The sequence below is a fragment of the Amaranthus tricolor genome, chromosome 8, assembly GCF_026212465.1.
Source record: "Amaranthus tricolor cultivar Red isolate AtriRed21 chromosome 8, ASM2621246v1, whole genome shotgun sequence".
Classification (NCBI taxonomy): domain Eukaryota; kingdom Viridiplantae; phylum Streptophyta; class Magnoliopsida; order Caryophyllales; family Amaranthaceae; genus Amaranthus; species Amaranthus tricolor.
In genome coordinates this window covers 10523207-10547764 of record NC_080054.1, presented here as the reverse complement: position 1 = coordinate 10547764, position 24558 = coordinate 10523207, and the positions used below count along the sequence as shown (strand labels likewise).

Sequence of the window (24558 nt, the reverse complement as noted above, 5' to 3'; positions counted from 1 at the left end):
ATTTTGGAATACCACTGTTAGGACCAAGGCAGAATAAAAATTGACAAATTCTTTAAAAATCTTGTGCAAATACAAATATTTTAACAATTTTGTATTTAAAAACATTTAAATGTTTTGGGATACTACATAATTTAGTATTGAGGTCCCCAAATTTTGAATCTTTATCCATTCGAACATGTTGAACATGCTCAAAATGTCCCCTAATTAAGATAAACGTCTTCATTAATGTAAACAAGAGGAGCTTTGTAATGGTTTTTATTACTACTACATTTGATTGCTTATTTTGTACAACATTGTAATCATTTAAAATTCAAACTGATTATCAAGTTTTTGATTCCTTATTATGTTGTGCCCTTTTGCTGTTTATGTTTGTTTTGATGATTTTGATTAGGGATGACAATGGGTCGGAATCGGCTCGGATTATACATACTCCAATTTTGATCCGGATAATAGTCAGAATTTGTTTTAGGTCCACCTCCACTCGGAGTCGGATTATATGAACTCCAATATTACCCCAACTCGGTGGGTCTCGGATGCGGAGTCGGATTATTTTCAACCTTAATCATTGTGATATTGTACTAATGAATTTAAAGTGTACAAAATTAACAAAATATATTTTTCAAATAAAATTTAACAAAAATATATGTACTTTGAATTCAAGTTTAACAAGAGAAATAGTCCTACTACTACAATTTAACAAAATTTTTTCGCTTTTTAATTTGGCGTATTTTATTTCTCTTGATCTGATATTTTGTATTCTTATTGATTAATCTAAATAAAAATACCAAGTAGTTTTTCAAATCGAAATTACAATTAGTACGAGAGAGAGCTTGAATTAGTCACGTCTAGAGTTCTAAAGGAAATAAAATATAGAGGGTAAAAGTCAAATTCAAAGTTGGATTTTCTTCAGAGTCGGAGTCGGGTCAGAGTGTCGGACTTTTAATAAGGACAACTTCGGTCCATCTCTAACTCTGACTCGGATCGTAAAGTTGGAGTCGGAGTCGGATAACTTTTTCCTCGGATTCAAATCAAATTATTTTCTTCAAATCGAGTAGGACTAGGGTCGTATTCGAACTGAATTGCCATATCTAATTTTTAGTTACTACGATGGCTTAAGTTGGCACTGAGTATGTAATATAATTGAATGAAAAGTAGGATTTGATTTGGAAAGGCCGATAATGTTTGTACATGATTTTGAGTGGATTTGCTTTAATATGATTAGGATTATAAATCTGATATTTGATAGGATTAATTTTTGACTGATTTGATTCATTGTCATTTGGTTTGTGTGGTTGGGAGAGGAAATATTTACTTTATTAAGGGTGATTACGGTAAAATCATAAAACTAATAAAAAAAATCAATAATTAAATATCAATAATTAATAATCAATAAATAAATAATCCATAAAATATATACTAATAAAAAACAACTTGTGACACTTGTCACACTCTTATTAAAAAATTTTCAACTTATTTGCTATCATTAACATGGAAAAGTTTGATACTTAACTTCATATTTAAGGAAATAATTAACACATTGTAATATTTGTTGATTGAATGTAAATATATGTGATCTATTAATACACTATATTTCCTTATGTAAACCTATAATTTTTTGTTATCTCACATCATAAAGAAAATTATTAATTTTTGTATGTATGATAAGTTAAATTTGATGTTATTTTATGTTTAGAAATTTGCTATTTAACTTTGCATAAGTAATTAATTGAAAGAGTATTTTCATTTTGAATAGTTGGTTAGTATTGATTTCATAATCGTCTTACATTCCATCATATACAATAAATATATCTAAAGAAACTAAATTCCTAATCAATAATCAATAATCAATAAAAAACAAAAAAAGCTAATAAATAAATGTCTTAATGACACGTGTCATATTGTAATTAAAAATTTTTCCAACTCTATTATGTCATTGATTGATATGAAAATTTTTGATATTTGACTTGATAATTAAAGAAATAATTAAGTCATTAAAACATATAATATTTGTTGATTAACTATAAATCTATGTGATGATCTATTGAAATACAATATTACCTTATATAAATTAAAAAACAAATATACATGTAAATCTTTATTATTTGAACATAGATAAATCATCATCACATAATGAATAAGCTAACTAATTTGACTATTTTTTCAACTAAATTCGTATCGTTAAAGACTTTTAAATTTTATGTCTCAATTTTCAATAATTATTAAAAGTGTTGTTTTGATATTGTTGTATGATAAATTATTTATTCCCTTTGATTATGATAATATTATAACAGTACAAAGATTAATAATTAAGTGTATGTTGTAAATGAATTAATTTTATAAAATAATATCATTATTCATATAAGTATTTAAGTGTTTGTAATTTACACGGGAATTTAACTACTACTAATAATAATAATAAAGTGCTACAATAGGGAATATGGGTCCTCTCAGCTTTAATGCACATGAAGTGTGGGCAAGGGAAACCCTTCATTGATGGTGGATCTTGTTTTCTATACTAATGCAATTAAGTTGGAAAGGATTGCAATTTATAGGTAGTATAGTCCTTTATTCTGGCCAAAAATTTAATAATAATAATAATAATATAATATTATTATATTTTTATTATTTATAATTAATTTTTATTGTCATTAATTTGATTTAATTTTATTATTTAATTAGTATATATTTTTTTTCCTTTGTTATTTACTTGAGTTTTTTATATTTTTTATTATTTTAAATTTTATTTTTATTGTCATTAATTTGCTTTAATAATATTTATTAGAATAATTATATTACTATCATTTCATGAATTGTTTTATATATTTTTATTGTCATTAACTTACTTGACTAATCAGTTGAATCATTATATTATTATATTATACATAGGTGTTAAAAATGAATCTTAGGCAAGAAGAAAATTGGATGTACAACCCATGAAAAAAATTGAAAGTTTAGTTTAAGATTTATGAGAAGGTTGGAAGAGTTTTTAGATTTTGCTCGTACAAAAAGCATGAGTTCTGAGATTAGATATCCTTGTAAAAAGTCTAAAAATTGTTGTTATAAGGAAGCAGATAAAATAAGAGAACATCTAATGAGAAGAGGGTCTGTTGAAAATTACTATGAGTGGGAATATCATCAAAATACAGAGATAAGAACAACATTTGATGTTGTAGCGGTAATGGGAGAGCAATAGTCAAACAATCCAAATCCATACTCACAAATGGTGCATGATGCAGTAGCTAGTGTATTTCCAGACACTTACCACCGGTACCCGTTGACGATATTTGTGCTATTGTGAACGAAGTGTTACAAAAACAGAATATGATGGTAAATGGCCACAGAATCAAAGTTCAGAAGAAATGGCTTGCTGGCTGACCTTGCGCGACACCTAAAGAACATGGACCAAAAAGTCAAGGCCCAAGAGTAGCTATAATAACCCACACAGAGCCCACAGGACCAGAATTAAGGTCCCATGTCAGCCAGATCAGTGATCAAGTCTTAGTGTAGTTATTGCCATGCGTTGTTTCTGTTTTTAATAAGTGCTTGGCACGTGTTTTTTTAATAAGTGCTTGCCATACACAGCCCTATATAAAGGGATGATCTCATTGTAATTCAGACTTTAGTTTTGATGATTAATAAAGTTTTTGTGGGAGCATGCTTAGCATTTCCTTTTCTATCTTCTTTTCTTTATGAGTAAAGCAAAGGGAGAACATAGCAAGATTCAACCAAGATCAAGGTGAGTGAAGCTTTGATTGAAGTTGAAGGGCAAGGGTTGAAAAGGTGAGTGAAGCTTTCAAAATTTATGTCCTAGATCAGAGAAATCTGATCATATCTTTTTCAATTTCAATAGCTTTTAGAGGGTCCAATTTAATTCCACAAACAACCCAATTCGGCCTCATTATCCAGTCTGAATTCGGTCCACCTCGGGAGGTAAAATTCTATGGATAGCGTCAAACTCTTAGTGTTTCAAATCAGGAGTTTGAGTGCGATAGCTGATGGGAGGGATAGCCAAGAGAAGGATAGAATAATACACATTTCCATCCAATATTCTGTCCGCAGCTGCAGCGATAGTGTGCATTCCAGAAAGCAATATAAGTAAGCTATTCAAGTGGAGTTTTCAATTAAGAAATCAAAATAGGGATTCTCTATATTCCCCAACCAATAAGAGATCAAAATCGTATAGCAGTTACATAGCACAATCCTAATACACAAAATTTTAAGAAATGCGTTTAATATTGGATAAATATAAATAAAGGTCATTTTCATTGTCTAAAAGTGGACACAAATTGTCTTTTGTGACTTCCAACATGAAAACTATCTCTAACAGTACATTAGCTTCAAATAAACCTCAAGTTATCTCTTGTTGACATTTCAAACATTTGAAAGCACTTTGTTCATGCATCTAGTGTGGAGAGAAATTAAGTATCTATTCAATAATCCTAACACTTAACAAAAAGGGAGTTTTGTGATACATTACAAAAATTGATTATCTTAAAAAGGATTTAGTCATCTCCATTGTTTTGCAAATTGCAATTATTTCCTCCCCTTAACAGTTGTATACTTGTATTATCTTTTTCTATTCTCTAACAGTCTTGTTTTCTTGATGTGACTTTAATTTCTCTCATTAATATTTACACTTTCAATTCACATAGTCTAGGAAGTCAACATTTAAGAAAATAAAGAAATCACCAATATTTGTTTTAACTCACTCACCATAAGACGATTTCTACTTTATCAACGACAGTAGATACACTGATCCATAAGCGGAGGAATTCCAAGCTCCTGTTCTATTTTGTATCTAAAAAAAAAGATTTGCTTAGTATCCTAATTGAAGTTGCTCCCAAGAAAGCCAGTTCTCAACACTTACAAATTAAAGCGATCCTCATATGTTATTTGAACAACAGTCAACCCAAGGTGTCCATCTCTTCCAGAACGACCAACCTGGATGGCACATAGATTAATAAGTATAAAGTACTTATCAGAAAAGGCAAAAATATGACCAAAATAGAAAGAACATAACATACTTTGGGCAGATACGTTTCAGAGTTATTTGGGAAATCAAAATTGATTACAACATTTACGGCTTAAATGTCTATACCTCTGGTAAACATATCTTAGAAGCCAACAACACTAAATATAAGAACACAAGTTGATGCCAAAAAGTACAAATTTAAGGAGCTATCAAAAACCTTGCAGCAAAAAATAGCAGTTCAACATGCACTTTTAGAAATGTCAAAACAAGCAGTTAGTGGTTCACAAACTATAAATGGCTTTCGTCGAATATATTTGGTAGGAATTACAAATGATGATAAATTAAAGTTTCATAAGACCTATATCAGTAGATTTCTTGCTCATTGTTATCCAACTTTCACCTAGATTAGTAGACTTCTTATCCATCAATCCTATTAAAGCAAGTGTCAATCGGTTGAGCGGAAGTGTGTTGGTCGAGTGGAATGTGCAGAATGAGACAGTAGCTTCACTGGAAGCTCGCTCGACCGAGTGAGATAGTGGCTCGATGGAGCGGTAGTCGAGCAAACTACATTTGTTTATGTTTTTGGTCAGAATTTGAAGTGATTATGCAATAATGTGGTGCATTACTCTAATGTTTATTGTCATAGTTAATTGGGGTGTTAAAAGTGCTTTATGGTGAGTAATTGAGAGGTTCTAGGAATGATACTCACCTTCCACTATAAAAGGGAGAATCATTTATAGAACAAATACCACAAAAAAACACATATTGTTGAGAGGGCTATTGCATTGTTAGAAACTTGAGAGTGTTCTTACTTTGCTTTAGTATTTGTGACCTTGAGAGATTTGTTCTCAAGATAAGAGAGGTTTATTATAATTGTATTGTTGAATCATTTATAATAAAACAACATTTGAGGGGGAGGTATTCAAGATACCTTATAAAATACTTATGTTCATCTTTGCTTATATTTTTCATTTGGTTTTCATTGTTGAAGCTCTTTGAGGGTTTCAGTTCAAATCTATCAAAGGCCGCACTGATCGAGTACACAAGTCACAACAATGCTAAAGCCTTGATCCCATAAAATCAGATTGGCTGGATGAAAAAAATAATTTAGTGCCAGTGATTGTCCAGTTAAAATCTCCTCCTTGTTGCACATATATCTATTTTAATACTGACTTTTAGGGTTAGATATCTTATATCGTTTATCAAGCCAGTCAACTAAGTCATGTTTAGCTTCCCTCTTCCTTTTTTTTCGACGTTCCACCTTTCTTAATGTCTTCTTGATAGGTTTATGTTGAATATAATGATACTCAACATATGCAGTTTTGATATTTCTGAATTAATTTATATGTGTGTTTTTAAAAATATTGATTATTAAATGTTAGGTGATTACTTTAAAACTGAACTTTAAATGTTATTATTAAACACTTTTAAGATTATAAGTGATCATTTTAAAATTATAGGTGATTACTTTAAAAGTAAAAAAAAATACATTAAGTTAAACCAATAAATATAATCTCATCATAAACCATTATATTTGAGAATTTGTCTAATGATAATGACTAATGTGAACACATTTGTTGTATAGTTATGATAGTTCACTAAGAAAATAAGTATCCCTTGACCAAGAACAAAATCATGTGAACAAGAAGTACAACGAATTGTTCATCTACAAAGTGTTGCTAACCAATTACCTGATGCATTCACAAATACTAAGAGAGTTACAAAATCACATATACCAGCAGCAAATACTCCAGCGCGAATAGAAATTCCTGATGAAAAAGCAAAAAGTGATGAAATTGTTGTGCAAAGAAAGCGTGGAAGGCCACTTGGTTCAAAAGATTTAAAACCAAGAAAATTGAGAAAACTAGAAGGTGCACAAAATAACATTTAAAATGAAAATGAAAATAAAGGAGAAAATCAAGACGTCTCCGATAATGAAAAGGATGAAAATTATGAAATCTCAATAAATTATATTTTCTCCAAGAAAAAATGGAATCGAAAAGGGATCATTCCAAATGAATCATTTGCTTATTCCGTAGCTATTGAAATATTAAATGATGAAAATGAAATTGTTAGATACAAGGTAAGACTTGTAGCTCAAGATTTTTCTCAAATGCCAAGAGTTGATTATGAAGAAACCTATTCCCCAGTAGTTGATGCAACCACACTCAGATTTTTGGTAAGTTTAACAGTTTCTCAAAGCCTACACATGAGATTGATGGATGTCGTAACTGCGTATTTATATGGGTCACTCGACACAAACATCTATATGAAGGTCCCTAAAGGACTAAACTTACTAACAAAGAATGTACCTAGAGAGATGTTTTCTATAAAATTAAAGAAATCATTGTATGGATTAAAGCAATCTGGGCGTATGTGGTATAATCGTTTGAGTGAATATCTTATGAAAGTAGGATTCAAAAACAACAAAATTAGCCCATGTGTATTCATCAAACGATCTCAAGTCGGTTTCGTAATAATTGCTGTGTATGTAGATGACTTAAATCTGATTGGAACCCCAAGAGAAATTGAGATAACAGCTAAATATTTGATGAAAGAATTTGAGATGAAGGATTTAGGAAAAACTAAATTCTGTCTTGGTCTACAAATTGAACATTTGAAAAGTGGAATATTTGTCCATCAGAGCAATTATACTGAGAAAGTTTTGAAACGATTTTACGTGGACAAGGCTCATCCACTAAGTTCCCCAATGGTGGTACGATCACTAAATATAAAAGATGACCCATTCCGCCCACAAGAAGAATACGAAGAAATTTTAGGCCCGGAAGTGCCATACTTGAGTGCCATTGGTGCTTTAATGTACTTAGCAAATAATACAAGACCTGATATAGCATTTTCTGTAAATTTATTAGCTATGTATAGCAATGCCCCAACAGAAAGACATTGGAATGGGATAAAACATCTATTTCGGTACCTAAAGGGAACTATAGACCTTGGATTATTTTTCTAGTCAGGAAATGATGCTATACTCACTAGATATGTTGATCCAGGGTATCTATCTGATCCACATACGGCCAAAGTCACAAACTGGATATGTATTTACATATGCAGGAACCGTAATATCTTGGAAATCAACAAAACAAACTCTAACGGCTACATCCTCAAATCATGCTGAACTAATAGCTTTATATGAAGCCAGCCGAGAGTGTGTATGGTTGAGATCCATGATCGGCAAACTCCAAAGGGATTGTGGCTTAAACGATACAACTAGGGCACCAACTACAATTTATGAAGATAATGATGCATGTATCAACCAACTCAGAGAAGGATACATCAGGGGAGACAGAACAAAACACTTGTCATCTAAATTATTCTTCGCACATGATCTACAGAGAGATAAAAAGGTGAAAGTCCAAGAAATTCAATCCTGTGAAAACCCCGCTGATTTATTCACAAAGTCACTCCCGTCAAAACAATTCGAGTATTTGGTACACAAGATTGGGATATGCTGATTTCGAGACATATGTTAACTTTAGGGGGAGAAATATGCTCATTGTACTCTTTTTTCCTTTGATCAGTTCTTTTTATCCCACTGGGTTTTTTTATTCTGATAAAGGTTTTTAATGAGGTAGTTTTAGGATTATGAATGTCATAATAAAATTTCCACATATATGTAATGCATTCAAGGGGGGAGTGTTGTGATTGATATAACCACACAATGAATGCATTGTCATGTGGATTTATCTATCCCTTGCAATAGTACTAAATTTGTTCCTTTTCCCTCATCCTTGTGCTATATATATGTGTAAGGTAGTGTAGTATTGTGTTACAATTGAAAACGAAATACAAGAGAAACTGATATAAGTTTATCTCTTATACTACTTTTCTCCTTATATTCTCCCTACCTTTTTAACACTATGTGCATTGTATGTAATATTTTCTAGCCGACAATATTAACGCATAATTTGTACTTCGTCCTTTTTAAATACATGTAAAAATTTCACTATTTTGCCGTGTATAAATGTAGTTTTGATCTTTCTGAATTAATTTATATGCGTGTTTTGAAAAATATTGATTATTAAATGTTATGTGATTACTTTAAAACTGCACTTTAAATGTTATTATTAATCACTTTTAAGATTATAAGTGATCATTTTAAATTATAGGTGATTACTTTAAAAGTAAAAAAAAAAACTTTAAGTTAAACCAATAAAAATAATCTCATCATAAACCATCCTATTTGAGAATTTGTCCAATGATAATGACCAATGTGAACACAATTGTTGTATAGTTATGATAGTTCACTAAGAAAATAAGTAACCCTTGACCAAATTAATTGAAACCAAATATGGGAATATTTATTTAAGGCAAATCGTCAACTTGATTAATACTTCATCTCGTTTTTATATTTGCTACATTTTTTTCACTCTATCCAATTTACGATTTTAATTTTTATCATCTTTAATTTCATATGATAAAAAAAATAGCTGAAATAAGAGAAAAAAAATATATGAACCTTTGAGCATACTGATACTTTGATTTTTCCTTGGATTTTTTCAATATTTGATAGACATTAGACCCCCTTTTGAGAAAAGATTTATCTTTTTTTTCAAGCAATTTTGCAATTTCTTTACCCTAACTATTTTGTGTTTGACACGAACCAGGCGTTCACCGTGACTTGCAATAAATAAAATTTCACATCAATTTAATAGCAGAAACTAATTTATTAATTTTTTTTTTGGAAAGTATCTAAGATTTATATTTTGGGAGAAAAAATAAATTAATTTTTGCATTGAATGTGAAGGGATGAGTAATTCTGGTTTCCATGGTCATTGAGTGAAAACAAACAGATGTCTAACGTTTTTTTTATCAAAAAAGTTAACAAATTTAAATTTTATAAAAAATTTTGTATCACATAACAAATCCAATACTTTCGATCATATTATCATATAAAATTTTTCTATTTTAATTTATGAGGATTAAGATTTTTCCCTCAGTATAGCCGCATAAATAGGTTTAATTAAGGTGGGATCATTGCCAACATTTGGGTAATAAGTTTAATTTTTAAAAATATTAAAGATGGTTAAATATATAATCATAACACAAATCTATATAATTATCTATATAATTACTCTATTTTACTGATTATTATAAGATTGTAAGTGATTATTTGATTTTATATATGATTACTTTAAAACTCCACTTTAAATATTATAATTAATCACTTTTAAGATTATAAGTAATCATTTTAAAATTATAGGTGATTACTTTAAAAGTATAAAAAATATATCAACTTAAGCCAATAAAATAATCTGGTCATAAACCATACTATTTGAGAATTTATCCAATGATAATTACATATTTTTGTTTTGGCTGTTACCTTTTGTAGGTATTATTTAAAGTCTTTTCTTTTATGGAAAAAATTTTCAATCTGGTTTAAAAATAAATAAAACAATATCATTAGTCCACAAATTAAATTGGGGATTTCAAGAATGATTAAGGTTCCTTACGTATTGCTTATCCGCATAACAAAATCATTAATCAAGTAAACCCATTTGATTGTTAAGTTCAGATTTATAGTTTCATTTATAAAACATGAAATTAAACATCTAGTAATTACTTTTATAATCATAGTACAAGATATCAAACTTAATTAACATTTTGAAACAAATAGAGTGCACATTATCTATACAAATTAGGTTTTAAAAAGCTTTCCATAATAATATAATATTTCACTGATTTCTTATAATAATCACTACTTGTAATTAACTATCAATAATATCAACTATTTCATCACTAATCCACGAAAATTCTTAGGTAACATAATATTCCCAAAAAACGCTTATATATAAGAGAGAGAAAAGATATGTGAAGAACCTTTGGGCATAATGATACTTTGATTTTCCCATGGGTTTTTTCAATATTGGAGACTTTAGACTCTCTTTTGATGTGTATAGAAAAAGAAAACTTGTTCACAAAGGGATTGGATTAATGTGTTTCGTGTTTAGCTAAATTTTGGAAGATCGACTGGGTTAATTGTAGACTCAATTAGGAACGGGAACAGCAACAAGAGGGGGGTGAATTGTTGTTGTTACTAGTTCAAGCATTTTTGCCCTGTTTTTGCGGAATTGGATAAAATAAATAAAACTTAAACTTAGAGCGAAATAATTAAAAGAGACAAACGATTTTTACGTGGAAACCTTCTAGGCCTAAATAGAAGGAAAAACCACGACCCCTCGGGATTTCTAAATTCTTCACTATGTTTAAGGCAACTCGTTACAATTACATTAAACATCTTACTTCACTCGAAGCGCATCAACTAGGCCAACTCTTCTCTCTCAAATTGCTTCACTCAAAGCAACAAACTTAGCTTCACTAAAAGCTAAACTCCACACTAGCTTCACTCAAAGCTATTCTCTTCTCTATCTTCACTAGGAGCTTTCTAATTCCCCCTAGACTCACCCAAGTCTAGTTACAAAGATTCTCTCAAAAACCCTTACAAAAGGATAAAAATTCTCTAAAATAAAATCAATGAGTTGCACAAGAAAATATTATAAATTAATTGGCATTTTTAAAACAAAATTTTCTTGTAAAAAATTCTCCCAAAATTACGTATGATTTAATGGCTCATACTAAGGCAAGTTTTGAAGAATAACCGAGTCCACTATTTATAGAGCTAAAATCCCTAATAAAAAAGAATATTCCAATCCATTATTCCTTATCCAAAATGATCATGGGAATAATGTGGATTTTAATAACCAAGTCTTCCTACGGTTAATCTTAAAATAGGCATTAAACTTGACAAATTCAAGCCCATGGTTATTTAATAATAACCGCTGTTCCCTAATAATAGGTTCTGTTCCTTTTAAGCAGCAGTTTCACAAACAGCAGCTCCTGTTCCAGTACTAACTGCTGGAACGTTTTTGCTATTTATAGAAACGGTTATACTTAATAAAAATAGACATGATAACCTATTATCTAAGATAAAGACCGGTTAAATAATAATAGCTAAGACCTATTCAACAACAGCTATTCCTATATTTAGCAAATCCAATATTTACTAAATATAGATCCTAAATAAAGGATCTTTATTTAGAGACTCATACGTAAAGTAATTTTTAGAAAACGTTTTGCCAATTAATTATAACAAATAAATGCAACAAATTAATTTCAGTACATTAACTAAAAATAATAATTATAAATAAATAACCAGAATTTCCAGTTAGCGTAGGCTGACTCCAGTTCAGGAACAGTGCGCTGTCTCCAAAATTCAGTGTTGCTAGAACATCCAACCTGGGAAAAGTTGACTTCTTGTCTCCATTTTACATCCCAAGTGATATACTCTTCTAACATCTCTTGAATCCTTTTGACACGTACTTTTCCATGAACTAAGCCAGAGGTACTATCAACGATCACAATTTCGACCGGATATCGACCTGCACACAATCTCTAAAACCAAAAACATATTTGTTTAAATAATGTGTAGTCATCATCAAAACTCAAGAGGTCCAACATTAATCAAGATAGTTTAGGGGAACTCGCACCCTTAACTTGAGGATATCACAAGGAGGAACTCTCACTCACTTGCTTAGGCGTAGTATTGACTAGGGAACTCTCACCTATTCGTCAACTACAAGTCTTAGTTTTAGGAACACTCACTAAAACGTAAACCCTTCAAATTTGGAAAACATGCAAATTTCGAAATCAAGTCCGACTTACACTTAGTCGAAATTAACAAACACACTTAGTTGTTTTTGGCAATTTTCAGATGTGTTTTCATTGATAATCAGCACGCCATTTATAGCTTTAGTACATCCACTAATTGCATATACAACTCAACAAAACTGAATTAAAGGGCCAATTAATTTGGATCATAACCGTCCAATTAATCCCCATTACAAATTATTAATTGACTAATCAACTTGAGCTTAAACTAAGGAAGAATTAACTAAGCAAAACGTCCAGCAATCAATCTCTCAAAACTGTCCAATACCGTCATTCAAAGCTGCCCTTGAATTGCGCCTTTGTAACCGTCCTCATTACTCCTCCCATTTAAGCTTCTTTATTCAGCAAATAAACTAGAAAAAAACACCTAATAACACCCCTTAAATGAGATTAAAAACCAGCTTTAAATCTCCTTAAAACACGCCCCTTTGAATTCCAAAACCATTTGGAATCTTAAATGAAATTAAAAACCAGCTTTAAATATCCTTAAACACGCCTCTTTGAATGCCAATACCGTTTGGAATTAATTCCTTGTAACCGACCCAATTGACGTCTTTAAGGGAGAATCCAACTAATTTAATCTGTAGTTAGTCACGCTTAGCAAAGTGCAACCATTTGAGGAACTATACGGACCATGCACGCAAAAATCCATAGGAGTAACGTCGAAAAAAGACTTGGATAAAATCAATTCCCCAACGTTGGATTCTTGGACTTGGATATTTGGACTATTCGACCCTTGGCCACTTTGGTCATCCTCCCCTTCATCAAAGGTAATTGCCCTCAATTTCTCATCATCATAGTACGGTGCTAGATCTCCCACATTGAAAGTGCTTGAAACGCCATACTTACCTCCCAAATCGACCTTATAGGCATTTTTGTTGATCTTTTCCACTATTCCGAATGGACCTTTAGCTCGGGGCATGAGTTTGTTTTTTCTTTGATTTGAAACCTTTCTTTTCTCATGTAGATCCACACTATGTCACCAACTTCAAAGTTTCTCACGTTTTTGACTCTTTTGTTGGCTTCCTTCTTGTAGATTTCATTGGCCTTTTCAATGTTTTTCCCCACCTCTTTGTGTATTTTCATCATGAACTCAGCCTGTTCCTTTGCACCTCCATGGACGAACTTATCTTGTGGCAATGCTATGAGATCAATTGAAACAAAAGGGTTAGAAACATAGACTACTTCAAAAGGAGAATACTTTGTAGTAGCACTAGGAGTTCTATTATAAGCAAACTCGGCATGAGCAAGCTTGACATCCCAATCTTTGGTGCTTTAACTAACCAAGGTCCTAAGCAAAGATTGTGGGTGATGTGAGGTAGGAAACAACAACTTAGTTCTCATTAGGCGCCACAATGATTTCCAAAAATGAATTAAGAACTTTGTATCTCGATCCGAAACAATGGTGCGTAGGACTCCATGGAAACGAACCACCTCCTCGAAATACAACCCCGCTACTTTCATAGCATCTTCGGTCTTATGGCAAGGAATAAAATGGGCCATCTTTGAGAATCGATCAACAACGACCATGATTGAATCTTTACCTCTTTGAGTTCTAGGTAAAGCCACAATAAAATCCATGCTTATAACTTACCAAGGTCTCTCCGGAATTGGCAATGGCTTGTACAGACCTTTATGAAACACCATTTTCGCTCTTTGACAAGTAGAGCAACGTGTAATAACATGATGGACAGTGGACAACATGTTAGGCCAATAAAAATGAGCTTGAAGAAGATCCATAGTCTTTTGAACTCCGAAATGGCCTACTAGTCCTCCTCCATGCGCCTTATGGATTCACAAACTCCAAATTGGACATTTAGGAATACATAATCTATTTCCCTTAAAAAGAAAATCATTTTGTAAGGAAAATAGATCATAAACTCCATTCACGCATTTCTCCAAAATGGGCTTGAAATCACCATCTTCTTTGTAGTATTCTTTGATTAATTCGAACCCAAGGATCTTGGCCTCAACGACCCCAAGCAAGTTATGCCTTCTAGATAAGGCATCCGCAACAACATTTGCCTTTCTGCTTTTGTATTTGGACGAAAAGTCAAATGTTTGCAAGAATTCCACCCATTTGGCATGCCTCGAACTCAACTTCTTTTGCCCATGAATAAATCTCAAGGACTCATGATCCGAATGAAGTATGAATGGTTGTGGCCTCAAATAATGTGACCAATGATCTAAAGCTCTTACCATTGCATAGAACTCTTTATTATAGGTGGAATAATTCAGCTTACCTTGGCTCAACTTCTCGCTAAAATAAGCGATTGGACGCCCTTCTTGGATCAACACGGCGCCAATTCCTCTCCCACTTGCATCACATTCAACTTCAAATGGCTTTGAAAATTCTGGAAGTGCTAGAATAGAAGTATTGCACATCTTTTCTTTGATCACTTCAAACGCCTTTTGAGCTTGAGGAGTCCCATCAAACGAGCCGTTCTTTGTGCACTCGGTTATGGGACCCATGAGAGTGCTAGAATTTCGAACGAACCTCCTATAAAAGGAAACTAATCCATGGAAAGAACGGACCTCCGTAAGCGTTTTTGGACTAGGCCTTGATTGAATTGCTTCAACCTTACTTGGATCAACCTTCACGCCATCACCTGAAATTATGTAACCAAGAAAAGTGACGTCATATAGCATAAAATTACATTTCTCAAGCTTTCCATACAATTTTTGTTTTCTCAAAACAATGAAAACTTAAAGTAAATGCTTCAAATGCTCATCCCTATCTCGATTGTAAATAAGGATGTCATCAAGGTACACCACCACGAATTCGCCAAGGAAAGGCCTCAACACCTCGTTCATCAATCTCATGAAAGTGCTAGGTGCGTTATTAAGCCCAAATGGCATCATGAGCCACTCGTACAACCCATGCTTCATTTTGAAAGCTGTCTTCCATTCATCCCCTTCTCTCATTCGAATATGGTGGTAGCCACTTCTCAAATCAACTTTGGAAAACACATGTGAACCACTCAATTCATCAAGCATGTCATCAAGCCTTGGAATTGGAAACCTATACTTGATATTAATATTATTAACAGCCCTACTATCAATACACATACGCCAACTACCATCTTTTTTAGGGACCAAAAGAGCAGGAACAACACACGAACTCATAGACTCACGCACATATCCCATACTCATCAACTCATCTATTTGGCGTTGCAATTCCTTAGTTTCCAAAGGATTATACCTATAGGCGGGTTTATTTGTCAAAGGAGCGCCTAGAATAAGGTCAATTTGGTGCTCAATTCCCCTCGGCTGGTAAACCAATGGGTAACTTATCTGGAAAAACATCCTCAAAATCCTTAATTAATTGCGCCAATTTGGGGTTTTGGCTCACAAATTGTTCATGGATTTCTTTTGAATATAACAATTACAACTCGTTCTCCCCATCAACCTCCCTTTCAAATTCCTTAAGGGTAAGTAATGACACATCTTTAGGTTGTTTAATTGGAGTTTGTGAAACTCGTGGGGGTGGTAAAGGATGTAACTTTTTTTGTTTTCCTTGGTGAGTTATAGTGTAAGTGTTATGATACCCATCATGATGTGATTTTCTATCACTTTGCCAAGGTCTACCAAGTAAAATATGACAAGCATCCATGGAAACAACATCACACAATTGAGTATCATGATAAGACCCAATGGAAAAACTAACCATGCATTGCTTTCTAATCCCCGTGCTAGAATTTGAATCTAACCAACTTAACTTGTAAGGATGTGGGTGGTTTGTGGTCGTGAGGCCAAGTCTAGTCACCAAAGCGTTTGACACAATATTTGCCTCACTACCCCCATCAACAATTAAATCACATACCTCGCCTTTGATTTTGCATTTGGTGATGAAAACATGCTGCCTTTGTGGTGCTAATGGCTCCTCAATGTGAGCTTGCAATGCCCTCCTAACCACCAGATTGGTTTTGTCCTCCATCTCAGGAAAACAATGCTCCTCTTCCGCGTCTTCTTCATGAGGATTCACGTCCTCCTCTTCTTCTATCTCGAAGTCCTCCCAATTGATGTTTTGATTGGCAATAAGCTTCACCTCTTGCATGGTCAAAGCTCTAGAATTAGGACAATCCTTCTTGAAATGACCTCTTCCTCCACATTTGTAACACATAATGTCACTTAGCTTGAAATCTTTCTTGTCTTTCTTGGGTGGGTCGTTGGTTTTGATAACGGAAGAACCATCCTTTGTAAGGAAAGGTGGTTTTCGTGCCACATGAGGAGTGGAAATTGGCTTCTTTTTCGTCCTTTTCGAATCAAATTTGACCGCAAGTTTACAAGCTTCTACAAAGGTAAGATTGGTGTAACCTTCAAGCTTGTCTTGTAACTCTTGGTCAAAACCAGCCACAAAACGCCCCATTTTGAGTTCTTCATTTTCCGTAACCTCACACACAATAGCAAGCCTATCAAACTCCTTGATGTAGTCTTCTGCCAAATCTCCATATTGTTGCAAAGTACTCCACTGTAACACCCCGTAATTTATCGGGTTCAGAATTAAGTAAAATATAATAAAATAAAGTATAACAAAATAAAATAAACAAGTACTATTAAATTATACTATTTTATATAGTTAATTATAAGTAATAATGTAGGTTTAATTCTAACGGTAACAAGTTTTATTGCATACGTTGTTATCGCGTATGGTTCTTTTTCCGATTTAACACTCTTATAATAAACAGAATAATTATTAAAAAAAAAAGTTATGTGGGGTATTTGAAGAGGGCAGCCGGTTGTGGGGAGGTATGGGAGGAGTTTTGTAACTCCTCTCATAATTGTGTATTAGGCGTAATGAAAATGGGTCCTTAATTCCTTATTAATTCTCAAGCATCTTTTGAATTCTTCATCATTTTAATCATCTTTTGAACACAAAAAAATTAAGAAAAAATTTCTTCTCCTTTGCTCCCTATTTTTTTTCGGCATCCTCAAAGAAAACAAAAAAAAATTTGTTGTTCAAATCCAATCTTTTGTTCAAGGGGTAAGTTTAGTTGAATTGTTAATTATGGATTTTATTTATAGGATTTCTAAGATGAAGTATATTTTATGTATGATACTATCCTATGACTTTTAGGAGGATTTAATATTTTATATATATATATATATATATATATATATATATATAAATATATATATATATATATATATATATATTATATATATAGATATATATATATATATATATATATATATATATATATATATATATACATATATATATATATATATATATATATATATATATATATATATATATTATATAGATATATATATATATATATATATATATATATATATATATATATACATATATATATATATATATCTATATATATATATATATATATATATATATATATATATATATATATATATATATATAATTTTCTCTAATAATCCTTTGTTTATATATATATATATATATATATATATATATATATATATATATATATATATATATATATATATATGTCTTGATTTAAACAGGATGATTTGGTTTATGATTCTCTGCAAGAATTTTAATTTGTTAAGAGAATTAAGTATTTAATTTAATTATCATAGTATGTGAAATTTTATGTCTCTTGAAGGATCTTGTGGATGGGCATATTTCTTTTATTTGATGACTTTCATGTTTTGTTGAATGGGGTTTTGTGAAATAATATATGTGTGGAATTATCAAGTGGTTGTGGGATAGAAAAATTTGCCTTGTTTGTTTTATTGTAGTCATTGTGATATTGGTCTTGTTAGATTATTTTGGTCGTGAGATTAAAAGAGTTAATGATTTGAATAATGAATATATAATAATAATAATAATAATAACAATATAATGGGAGTGTTGGACAGCAGCTGTTGCCTCGGCATTGGTGCCGATCCGGAAACGTTGGTTGTGTTCCGTTGTTGCTTCATGTATCCGAGGCGTTAAAAAAAACCTCGTTATACGCTTGAAATAATTAAAAAATAGTAATTGGATGTTAGAAATTATAAAATTTGGTACCCAAGGTAATTGATGCGTTGCGGACACAGTGGTGAAGTCAGATTTTTCATTTGAATTTTCTAAACTGTCCGAAATGGCCAATAAAGTTTCTGGTTAGAAATTAAATTTGGAATCATTGGAAATTGGATGAAAACATTTAAAATTATCAAGTCTTCGTAATATCTTAGTAATATGGAGTGGATTAAATGTGTAAACACGTTCTAATACGTGTTCGTTTTGTGTGTGTTATTTAGGACCTCGATTTATAAGAGGGCGAAATTTCGGTTGTGCTTGAGCAGTTTTATTTGCAGCACGTAAAGGTACACGCTTAGACGATACTGTTTATGTGGTTGTGCAAGTAGTATTGTTTCATTTTTTATCGAGGCATTGTAAATCACATGAGGATTAGACACCTCAAAGAATATGAAATAATTAATTGAAAATTGAGAATTTATGTGCTTGTCACCCAAAGGGGGTTGAACGACCCGAACAGGACGGGCAACGTTACAAGTTGGGATTAATTAATAATAAATGTATAGAGCCTATGCATGCTAGGATGAACTTTTGCTTGTGCTCAACCTGATTGATATTTGTATGAAGTCTCTAACGTGTATTCGTTGTTTCTTTGGAACCTACTGGTGTTGCGTTATGACGACTGGTAGGTTGATTGCAGGTGGGGTCTAGTGTGAGATCTCGACGTAGAAACCGTAATAATCAAGACTATGTTTTACCTTTTGTATTAGATTATGAGTAGAAAGAAACTCTGAACTAATGTAACAAAAGAGATAGTTTTCTTTTCACTTCCGCTATTTCGAATAGTTTGTTTAGAGGCCTCTAGGCTCTCGAGTTGTACGTTAGAGCTTCCGCTGACTTATTACCTTTACATTGGTTTTGTTTTCTGTTTATCTATATATCTTTATCGATGGAACGTTGACGGTCCTAGAGAAAAGTCTTCTCCGGAGTCAAAAAAGGTGAACCGGAATTTGTATTTTCATATGGATATCCGGGTCACTTAAACCGGACCGTTACAATTGGTATCAGAGCCAACGTTCCTCAGATGATAAAGAAATAAACGACCTAATAGAGAGTTGGGGAAATAGACCTTAGGACGTAATTTTGTTGTATTGTGTTTGTGTTGTTTGTGATAGTAATATTCTGTTTGTACTTCCGTGTAGAATCAGGAAATATGGATAAGGGAAAAACACCCATGCACTCACACACCCCTAGGAAGACTAGCGAGGTATCGATGCTTGACCGAGAGACTTCCTGGAGAGAAGTCTCCAATGCTGATATATGGAGAATAAGGGATGGAGAAAGTATCTGAGATTATAGGGAGAGGATGCATATGGTTAACGAAAAAACTGATAGGGTATGCTATGATGTAGATTTAGACTTAAATGAATTACATCGTTTGTCCGAAATTAGGAAAAATGTAGAACCCGGGAAGGAGGGTGAGCCCCTCATGTCAGACGACGCGGATGTGGTCATGGAACAGTTGAAGGAGCGGGACCTACCCGACCCTCCACTAGTGGAAACCGAGGTTCAGTCGGAGAGTGATGTCGAAATGTGGGAACCTAAGCGGGAGCCACCTACTAATGTAGAGATTTCTAGCGATGATGAGGGAGACAATTGGGGGTCACACTATGACCTATATGGCTATGGGACTGGGCTTGATGGGGTTTGCTCAGATGAAGAGGATCCCGAAGAAGACATGGAGGAGGTACCAATAAACCACCCTGGAGATAGTGACAGTGAATCAGAAGAAGCACACTCGAACTCCAGCTCTGATTCTGGGGAAGATGCAGATGATTAGGATTTTGACTTAGCAAGCTATGAAGAAAGTGCTGACACTTGGGACGCTTGGCGTTAAAATGTTTTTCCTTTAGTTATATCTTTTGAGTTGTTATCATATGAATATGTAAAAGTTTTGCGAAAATTTAGTTGAAACGCGTCAGGTTATATCAATAAAATATCATAGTATGTTTCTGCGTTCTTTCAATGAGGTGTGATGTGCATTATATATTGAGTCACTTTCACAATGTTTGTATTTAGTTCAATATTACGTATATATAAATAGATAAACATAAGCTCTTGTGAATAAGTAGTTGTATGGTGAGTCAAATTCTGTTCTTTCTCTTGAACTTTTGAACCCTTAGGTCCTCCTGGTAATTAGTACCTTCTTTTTGCTTGCAGAAATGCCTCCTTTGTCAAGAAAGAGACTGTCTAGAAATGATGCTAACTGTACGCTAAGAAATCTGGTGAAAGCATTATCAAGTGTAAGCGCACCACGAGGGAGGTCTATGTCGGAACTAACATCTAATATGAGCAAACGGATTAGTCAGAGCAAACCCTCGACTTTCGACGGTAAAGGGGAACCGTTGGAGTTTGAACTCTGGTAAAGAGAATTCGATAAACTATTTGATGTAGTGGAATGCCCAGAAGAATTGAGAGTCAATCAGGCTGCATTTGATTTGGTTGGAGAAGCCGACTACTGGTGGGCAAATAGTAGATCGGGGTTGTTGGACCAGGCTGAAGGGGATTTTAGTTGGGATAAATTTAAAAGGGCCATGCGAGAGAAATTCTATCCGCTGCACGTAAGGAAAGATAAGTCGAACGAGTTTGCGCGGTTAGAGATGGGTAGTATGACTGTTGATGAGTATTATCACATATTTATGGAGTACCTCAAATACTGTCCTGATGATGTTCCCACCGAAGAGAAGAAAATGCATAGATTTGAACTAGGATTGTCGTATGACATTCCAAAACATATCGAAAGTGATCGTTATAACAACCTGGAACAGATGTACAAGAGAGCGTCTCAAATAGGGAATATTTTGAGGAAGGAGAAGGAAAAAGAAAAGGTTAATGTCCCTGAAAAGAGGAAAGAGGTTTCGGGTCAGACATCGGAGAACTTGTCGGGCTTTTATCATAAGAAAGAAAGAAATTTTGGAAATTTTCAAGGAGGCGGGTCTGGTGCAAATTCTGGGTTTAGAGGAGACGTGAAGCCTGCTAAGCCATTACTGGACCGAGATGGCAATGAAAGGAAGTATTTCTGTAGAAGATGCAAGAGAAACCACCTGGGAAAAGATTGTGATAGGAATTTCATCGAGTGTAACTTTTGCCACAAAAGAGGACATAGGGAGTTTGAATGCTACATAAAGAAAGGGGGTAGGAATCAACAGTCGAGTGGACCACACCGACAACAGAATTTAAACATCGCCAGCAGTCAAATCAGCCAGCAGTACGGGAATGGAAATCGTGGTAATGCTGGTCAGTGGTTTCAGCGACCTTTTAATGGGGGACAAGGCCGGGTAGATGGAAACCGGGCTGAAGGGTCAGAAATGCATCGTGGGGGCAATCACGTGGGAGGAATTAATGCACAAATGGCTAGTGGAAGGGTATCTACGGTTAGTACAAGGGAAGTTGACCAGGCGACGGATGTGGTTACAGGTACGTTCGCCATTCATTCTATAGCTGTGAATGTATTATTTGATTCGGGAGCTACATGTTCATTTCTTGCAAAGAGTAAAGTAGAAGAATTAAATTTAGGAAGTTTTGAACAAGTTTCTTATACGGTGGCTGTTCCGTCAGGAAAATTGTACAGTTGTGATAGACTGTATAAGGATGTACCCTTGAAGATAGGGAAAGTTGTCTTTCCTAGTAACTTGTATGTATTAGATATGGAAGGCTTAGAGGTAATTTTGGGGATGGATTGGTTAGGAAGATATAAAGCCACTATTGAATGCAGAAAGCAAAGAGCATTGTTGGAAGGACCACGAGGGGAAAACGTTAGATATAGGAAGTTTTCTAAGGGGCCCAGGACGAATTTGGTGTCGACATTAGAATTGCAAAGACTCGTGAGGCAAGGACACCGTTTGTACTTATGTCATATCAACCAGGGGGGAAAGAAGGAGAAGGATCCCAAGGATATTGCTATAGTGAATGAATTTTTGGATGTTTTTCCTGATGAGATTCCCGGAATGCCACCTCAACGGGAAATTGACTTCACGATTGCCTTGGTACCGGGGACTGGACCGATTTCTAAGGCCCCTTATCGTATGGCTCCGAAGGAGATGGAAGAATTAATGTCCCAGCTGGAAGAATTGTTGGATAAGGGTTATGTTCGACCTAGTGTTTCGCCTTGGGGCGCTCCAGTTTTGTTTGTAAGGAAGAAAGACGGTAGTCTGAGATTATGCATCGACTACCGGGAGTTAAACAAGGTAACCATTAAGAATAAATACCCGTTACCTCGGATAGATGACTTATTTGATCAATTGAGAGGAGCCGGGATCTTTTCAAAAATTGACTTAAGATCGGGTTATCATCAGTTAAGAATAGCCGAAGGAGATATACATAAAAAAACTTTTAGAACACGTTATGGACATTATGAGTTCACCGTGATGCCTTTTGGGTTGACAAATGCTCCAGTTGCATTCATGTGTTTAATGAACCACGTGTTTAGTGCGTACTTGATTAAGTTCGTGGTTGTCTTTATTGATGACATATTAGTACATTCGAGGGACTGGGATGATCATGAGAAACATCTACGTTTAGTCCTGCAAACTCTGCGAGAAAATAAGTTGTACGCTAAATTGTCAAAGTGTGACTTTTGGTTGGAAAAGGTCTCATTTTTGGGTCATTTTGTTTCTAAAGAGGGTATTTCGGTGGATCCGGCGAAAGTGGAGGCAGTTCGAAGTTGGCCGTCACCAAAGAATGTCACCGAAGTACGAAGTTTCTTAGGCTTGGCTGGGTATTACTGTCGTTTTGTCAAAGATTTCTCACGAATTGCTCGACCTATGACTTCGTTGATGAAGAAAGAGAAGAAGTTCGAATGGACTGATGAGTGTGAACATGCCTTAATTACTTTGAAGGAAAGATTAACTACAACCCTTGTTCTTACTTTACCTGACCCAAAGTTGGATTATGTTGTTTACAGTGACGCATCGAAGAAAGGATTGGGTTGTGTACTGAGGGAGTATCGTAAGGTGATTGCGCATGCATCATGACAATTGAAAGTACATGAAGTTAATTATCCTACCCATGATTAGGAGTTAGCTGCTATAGTGTTTGCTCTCAAAATATGGCGCCATTACTTGTATGGTGCCAAATGTAACATCTACACTGATCATCAGAGTATGAAGTATCTCTACACTCAGCCTGATTTGAACATGCGACAACGTTGGTGGCTACAGTTGATGACAGATTATGATTTAGAGTTCATATATCACGAGGGACGAGCAAACTTGGTAGCCGATGCGTTGCGTAGGAAGTCTAATCCATCATTGTCCGCCTTAGATGGAGTTGAAGAGTTTACATCGGGATTTTGCCAGATTAAATTTGGAAGTGGTACGTAAAGGTGAGTTACAGGAATGTCTGAATGCCTTGGCTATTCGACCTTCGTTCTTTGAAGAAATTTTAAACTCACAAGATAAAGACCCGAAACTTTTGAAGTTAAAGGAATAGGCACGGAAAGGAAAAGCAGAGGGATTTTTTGTTCAGGAAGATGGAAGTGTGAGGTTCAAGGGTCGCTGGTGTTTACCAACAGGGGAGGAATCTTTAAAGGAACGTATCGTGGATGAGGCCCATTGTACGAAATTTTCAGTCCATCCGAGTGGTGATAAAATGTATCAAGATCTTAAGTTAATGTTTTGGTGGTCTGGGATGAAGAAGGATATTGCGGATTATGTCTCGCGCTGTTTGATTTGTCAAAAGGTTAAAAGTGAGCATAAAAGACCAGAAGGTTTACTACAAACTTTGGACATACCAGTGTGGAAATGGGATGATATCTCTATGGATTTTATTGTGGGTTTACCTCGGACGAAGGCGGGAAATGATGCGTTATGGGTTATAGTGGATCGTTTGACTACATCAGCACGTTTGATCCCTATGAACTGACGTTGGGAGATGGAACAATTAGCTCGAG

General features: G+C 33.9%; 3 protein-coding genes across 3 annotated transcripts in view; 1 reads left to right on the top strand and 2 right to left on the bottom strand.

Annotated features, from left to right (window-relative positions):
* Positions 1-3948, top strand: part of LOC130821517 (uncharacterized) — a 7874-nt gene extending 3926 nt beyond the window's left edge. The window contains exons 3-4 of the mRNA XM_057687311.1: positions 3700-3736; positions 3851-3948. Of these exons, the coding sequence (XP_057543294.1) occupies positions 3700-3736; positions 3851-3948 (135 nt within the window). The remainder of the gene's footprint in view (positions 1-3699; positions 3737-3850) is intronic.
* Positions 3949-13229: 9281 nt separating this feature from the next.
* Positions 13230-14239, bottom strand: LOC130821516 (uncharacterized). Its single transcript, XM_057687310.1, has 3 exons — positions 14040-14239; positions 13565-13931; positions 13230-13520 (listed from the first exon to the last, which is right to left on the bottom strand). Exons 1-3 carry the CDS (start codon positions 14237-14239, stop codon positions 13230-13232), a joined length of 858 nt encoding a protein of 285 aa, XP_057543293.1.
* Positions 14240-15364: 1125 nt separating this feature from the next.
* On the bottom strand, positions 15365-18292 carry LOC130821515 (uncharacterized). The gene is made up of 3 exons (XM_057687309.1): positions 18287-18292; positions 16068-17129; positions 15365-15952 (listed from the first exon to the last, which is right to left on the bottom strand). Exons 1-3 carry the CDS (start codon positions 18290-18292, stop codon positions 15365-15367), a joined length of 1656 nt encoding a protein of 551 aa, XP_057543292.1.
* Positions 18293-24558: the final 6266 nt, after the last annotated feature.

Bases quoted from the DNA above. Each gene is read 5' to 3' on its own strand.
- LOC130821516 (XM_057687310.1), bottom strand. From the start codon at position 14,239: ATGGATTTTATTGTGGCTTTACCTAGAACTCAAAGAGGTAAAGATTCA. The intron at 13,932-14,039 runs GTTCTTAATTCA...GGTTAGTTAAAG, and splicing joins GTTTCGGATCGAGATACAAA to CACCAAAGATTGGGATGTCA. The intron at 13,521-13,564 runs GTCCATTCGGAA...AATGCCTATAAG, and splicing joins ACTCATGCCCCGAGCTAAAG to GTCGATTTGGGAGGTAAGTA.
- LOC130821515 (XM_057687309.1), bottom strand. The intron at 15,953-16,067 runs GTTGATGGGGAG...ATGTTTTTCCAG, and splicing joins TTAAGGAATTTGAAAGGGAG to ATAAGTTACCCATTGGTTTA.